The sequence below is a fragment of the Macrobrachium nipponense genome, chromosome 1 (genome assembly GCF_015104395.2).
Source record: "Macrobrachium nipponense isolate FS-2020 chromosome 1, ASM1510439v2, whole genome shotgun sequence".
Taxonomy (NCBI): Eukaryota; Metazoa; Arthropoda; class Malacostraca; order Decapoda; family Palaemonidae; genus Macrobrachium; species Macrobrachium nipponense.
Window position 1 is genome coordinate 96,003,630 of NC_087200.1, and position 6,000 is coordinate 96,009,629.

A 6,000-nucleotide genomic window follows, 5' to 3' on the forward strand; every position below is an offset into this window, starting at 1 on the left:
GGACTATCAGTTCCCACATCCCTCGCATGAAGCATTTACAATTTTTTTACTATTATTTCCATGTCGCCTGTGTGAGTTTTCTGCACCAGAGAGGATTTCATTCAGTCTATTTAGACTACCATTCCTACACTTATTGCTCAAGGCATTTACAATTTTGTTTTACTATTATTTCCCATGTCACTTGCATGAGATTTCTGCACTACATGGAGGACATTTTCAGTCTTTCGGCTGTCATCTCGTCTGCTTCTGCAGATATTCCAGCCATAGGGATCCTTGTTATTTCCCTGGTATAGTGTTGAGTATTCCGCATAGCCCCGGTGACATTTGCAGTTTTGCAACTGCCTTCCATCCTATTATTCTCAGGCTAGACTACCAGAGTTTTACTGCTGAGAAGATGGCCAGTAACACAGCACTGGAGGAGGTCAGGGCCTTCACTGAAGCCAGAAGAGCCATGGGGCTGGAGGGCGCAAAACTAATAAATTGGGTGAACGATAAAATGAAAGAAGCTGCAGAGAGAGCATACCAGGCAGCCGAAAGGGAGAAGGAGAGAGAAACACAAGAGATAAGAGAAGCAGCTGAAAGAGAATTCCAAGCAGCCGAAAGGGAGAAAGAAAGAGAAGCCCAGGAGAGAAGGGAAGTTGCAGAGAGAGAAGCTGCAGAGAGAGCACATCAACTGGCTATGGCAGTCCAGTTTGCCACTCTGGCAACCCTGAGTGCCACGCCCCCTGCAACCCCTCCTTCACACTCTCACCTCCACAGCATGGGCACCCTCATTAGGACTTGGGATGAAGTGAACATGAGACCTGGCTCGATCATGTCAAGCAAGGTGTTCAAGAACTTCAATCCAACCCCTCAGGAAGTGGCCCTCCTCCTTGGCAAGCATCTTGCTGGTAAAGGACGGACTGCATTCGAGGCCCTCCCCCTGAAAGAGCGAAAAGATCTTGCCCTCGTCTGAGAGGCAATCCTTGGGGTTTACGAGCTAACCCCAGACCGTTGGAGGCAGAAGTGGAGGAGCATGCCCAAGGAGGCTAACCAAACCTGGACCAAGTGAGTAGCCAAGAAGACACCAGGACTCCATAGGTGGATGAAGGCCTCCACGCAACATCTGTTGAGGAGGTCTTAGAACTTTTTCAATTAGAGGACTCCCTGTCCAATGCTCCCCCTGATCTTGCCACCCACTTGATGGACAAGGCTCCCAAAACTATTGTGGAGTGGTGTAGATGCCCGGACGCTTACAACACCCACCATCCGCTGTAGAATTCTTGGAAGAAGAAAATTCGCCCTGCTCTCCCTCTCACTCCTGCTGCCACCTCTCAGTCTACCCAGTGCTCCAATATCACTTCACGGAAACTTGTGCGTGGGCATTGCAATAAACAAGGGCACACTATAGAGCTGTGCCTCTCAAAGGAGTAATGACTCTGCCGAATCCTATTTGGCCGAAGAACTCAGGGAACCGAGCCACGCAGCATTAGGCATGGGGACGAGTGTCAGTGCCCCAGTTGTCGCAGCAGCCAGAGCTGATGCCCCTCTGGCATCTTCAAAGGGCTTGTCTTTTAAGGCCCCCCCCCCATGCCATCGTCGAACCGGAAGGAAGAAGGGAAAAGGGTGTAAAGGTTTTCAGAAACCTTACAATAGTCAATAGTCTCTCCACACTAGTGCCTGGCAAAGTGCCACCCTCTTATAAAGAATTCTGACCCTCTCCATCCAGAGGAGAGTGCCAGATTCTGCTGCTTTTACTTCCTTCTTATCCTTTTGTAACTTTCTATTTTTGTACTGTCTACATCTTCTCTTCCATAGCTTCCTTTCCTCTTCATCCTCGCCTTTAGGCATTTATTTCTATTGTATGCTCCGCTTAGGCAGAGCCCCTTCCGCCAGCTATTCTGGCCTTATAAATTAGTACTTCGTTATGAACTACTATCATAAAAGTGTCACAATTGGCACAGTGCCCTATTCTAGGCACTCAGCATTCCATACAACTAGGGAAAATTTTAGCCAGCAAAAATTGCTATAACTTTAGATATATCTTAAAAAGGCCTGGCTCATTTATAGTGTTTTATTTTGTCTTTGATTTCATGTTCCTTCCTAGTCTCTATATTTTGTGAAATTTTCAATGTCTTTGTTGAGACTTACATTTTGTGTATTTTATTTCCTATCTATGGAGAATTACTTTAAAAATTCTATCCCTATTTATTTATACTAATGTTCCCTATAGTGAAATTAATACTGTTATGTGTTGTCTTCATGGCACGAGACAAATTTACTTAACGAAATCGTAGGGCTATTAACACCCCTACAAACGTGTCACATTGCCCCATCAGGGCCAACTAATAGCATGTGTTGCCTTAAAAAATAAGCTGACAGTATCATACATGATAGAAATAAGTATACTATTAACCCTATAGGTTAAGTTACATGATAGAATTAAGTATACTATTAGCCCTGTAGCTTAAGTTAATTTATATAATCATTGTTTGCTGATCATTTCAACAGTCATTCCCAGTTTGACATTATGTTTAAGAGTAATAAAATTGTACTTTCTTTCTCTTTTTTTACTATAGCAAATTGTTAGTTATTAGTCTCTTTAGCCACATCACACTTTATTCACTTCTTTTCATGAATTAGATTATTTTAAATTCTCTGACTGTCAAGTAAATATTCAATTACATCCGCAGAGTTTTAATTTACTTTATATTATAAGTTCACTCAGGGGAGTATGGAAGGCTCAGTGATTTAAATTTATCATTTGTTCTTGTTTCTGGCTTGTCTTGTCCATTGCAATCCGTCTAGGATTGAAATGTCCTCTAGAATGATGAGGTGTTCAGAATTTTAAGCCAGAACCAAGGAAAAGTAATATCCCTCTTTAAATAATTGCACACTTTTTCGAGTTGCCCCTCTGAACTGAAAGCCTCCATTCTCCCTAAATCATCTCTACTCCCATTGGCTCCCTAGAATTACTCTCCACAGGTGTCTTGAATGAGTGAGGGAGCCTCTCCAGACTGAGATTTCAAAAGGACATGGCCACAGCAGCTCTCTCTTAGAACTTCCTGATATATTCAAAAGAGGTCTTAGAAGTCCCAGAACTTTCTCAGAGGCCAGACACCCCTAACCTGCTAAATCCACTCTCCCCACCCCCCACCCTTTTTGCTCCCCTGGGGATCCCACAAGTATTCTTATACTGTCCATAGTGCACAGAAACATCAGCAGAAGAAAAGACAACCAGATCAAGGGTTTCAGATACTGTGTGATGTAATTTCTAGTGCAATCAGTGAATGGTTTTTCCTCTTTTCTGTATTTCACTTCATCCTTCTAATATGACTTCCCCCACCCCCCCTAACTTTGTTCAGCTTCTCATTCTCCAATTTTGGTTCAATGCTGTGATTAATTTCCCTTGTGATGCTAGTAATGATATTACACACACCCCTAGTTAATTCAAGCAATGTAGTATTCCTTCTGCTAAAAGCTCCCAGTCATTTTATACCTCTTTGAGAGAGCTTTAATGCAATGCTAAGAGCAAGCAGTGTGTAATGTTTCCCATGTGCCCTCGTCTTAGTACTGATGCTAGAATGCACTCTCTTTGCAGATAAATACCGTGCTTGATTGTGGGAGAAATATTGGGAACCCTTGAAAACATCGCTTGCATTTAAATAATCCACTTTGCGCAAATTCATATCCATGGGGTATTGGTCATTTCCCAGCCACGTGTTCCAGTCGACCTATAACCAACCACCTTCCATTTATATTTATTTCTGGACCCACACGTAATTTAAATGTAAATATAGTTCATTTAATCTAGAGTCCAGAGTTTATGTAAATACCTCCTTTTCAGTAACATCGGCCTTCAGCCGTAGATCTTTGTTTTATTACAAATTTCGTCCCTCCTCACAAGGCCATTTTAGGAGCGCCAGAAGGTCACATCCCCACATTGTATATTGAGGGACGAGCAGTTTCTATATAAATTCTATATATATATATATATATATTAAATATATATAGATATATATATATACATATTATATATATGTGTGTGTGTGTACATAAAACATTTCATTATATGTTTAAAAATCACAGTAGATGCATATTATACATATATATATATCTTATATATATATATAATTATTATATATATATATATATTATACATCTTATTCTTATATTTCTTCAGTCCGCTAAGTAAAGGACAGTAAGTCACAAAGTCAAGCACCACTCCATTGTTTCTCTTTCCTTCATGGGCATGGCATTTGTCTGTATTTATATATATTCATCACGTTCCACATTTTCGTGATTCACTTACACACACACACACACACACATATATATATATATATATATATATCAATATATATATAATATGATATTATATATTATATATGAGAGTGTGTGTGTTCGTGTAAGTGAATCACGAAAATATGGAACGTTATGAATATATATAAATACAGATAAATGTCATGCCCATATATATATATATATATATATATATATATATATATATATATATATATAATATTTATACAGGTGCGTGTGTGTGCGCGCGTACCCATTGACAACCTATTCAGTAAAAATAACTTATGAAACAATGAGCTGACAGAGTGAAATATATATTACATATTCCTTTTTAAGGTTGTCACATTTTACATTCCGTACCGTGATTCTTATTTCTCTGTTTCTCTTAAAGGAACAATTTATCAACAAAGTAAGCGTGATGGAACAAACCTCAAGTACGGTAACATAGGCCTACTTACCAACGGAACTAGAACAAATTAATATTTCAGTTAAATTTCAATGCTGGTCAGCTGCTGAAAAATCATAGATACAATAGCAGATAACATATGAAACAAATGAGCAGATTGAGTGAAATAAACATTATATTCCTTTTTATGGTTATCAAAGTTACTCTTCGTACCTTGTTTCCTATTTCTCTAGTTCTCCTCTAGGACTACTTTGTCGGCAAAATAAGCGTGGCGTAACAAAACCCATTATGGCAACTTAATATTGGCCTACTTACCAACGCTACTAGAAGAAATGAATGTTTTTTCAGTTAAATTCCAATGGTGCTGAAAATCACAAAACAAAACCCAGCCAGACGGAATACACATCTAAAGCTGCTTCCCTCTGATATGACAATCTGAACGGAAGTTCACTATTTTGATAATTTCTTCGGCTTTGTGCTCTTTTCAACGGAAATGACGTATGAAAGCTGAAACGTAGATAGAGCTTCCTCACCAGCATAAGGACACAAGTGCTTCTTCATCTTTATCCTCTCAGTTTAATGGAAGGCTTCTTGTCTTTATTGATTATTGAAATTTTGTTTTCATTTGCATATTCACTTCGTTAAGCCAGCTTGCAAAAGTAGTGAACTAAACGGATGCAGATAAATGCAACGGACACCTCGATAGTTTTTCTTCTTTTTCTTTATCACGAACCCTCCATGGTGAGGACACCAACTGAATGAATCACAACAGACTGATAACAATGACTGGCTGTTCGCAATATTCCACTCACACTTTTTCAGAACAAATTGCCCTCTCAACAGGACCACCAATACTTGTGAGCACAAAAAGGAACGCCTCAATGCGTGCGGGATCGGAAGGAAAGGAAAAACAGGCCGTGCAACGTGAATACGCTTAGAGATCCTCCAGAAGAGTGGTGTGGCCCACACGGAAATCAACTGTTTCTCGAATGAAGTTTACAGCACACCAAGGCTAACGTGGTATCTTATCTTAATTTAGTGTTTTTGTTATCTCACATATCGAATTGATATCGCTGTAGTCTTCTCAAAAGTCACGTAATTTATCTAAGAGAGCGTATGGTGGTGATGAGTCTACGGGAAGGAAAAACAAGTCAATAGGATATGATTTTGGAAGAAGAGAGAATTGCAATCAAGGACGGATTCTTGTATGGCGGATATTCAAATATAGAGTGTATAGCTACATATATCGACAACCTGTAATTATGCCTACGTATGTTACGTACGTTTATAAAGCCATATTGCAATCCTGGAAC

At 39.6% G+C, this 6,000-nt stretch overlaps 1 protein-coding gene across 2 annotated transcripts in view; it reads right to left on the reverse strand.

The window, feature by feature from the left end:
* LOC135219496 (uncharacterized) overlaps window positions 1-5,715 on the reverse strand; it is a 63,409-nt gene extending 57,694 nt beyond the window's left edge. The window contains exon 1 of one of the 2 annotated variants that reach the window (XM_064256307.1): window positions 5,003-5,715. In XM_064256307.1, the coding sequence (XP_064112377.1) occupies window positions 5,003-5,093 (91 nt within the window). In that variant the 5' untranslated portion in view covers window positions 5,094-5,715. The remainder of the gene's footprint in view (window positions 1-5,002) is intronic. The other variant, XM_064256308.1, reaches the window with a different exon arrangement.
* Window positions 5,716-6,000: the final 285 nt, after the last annotated feature.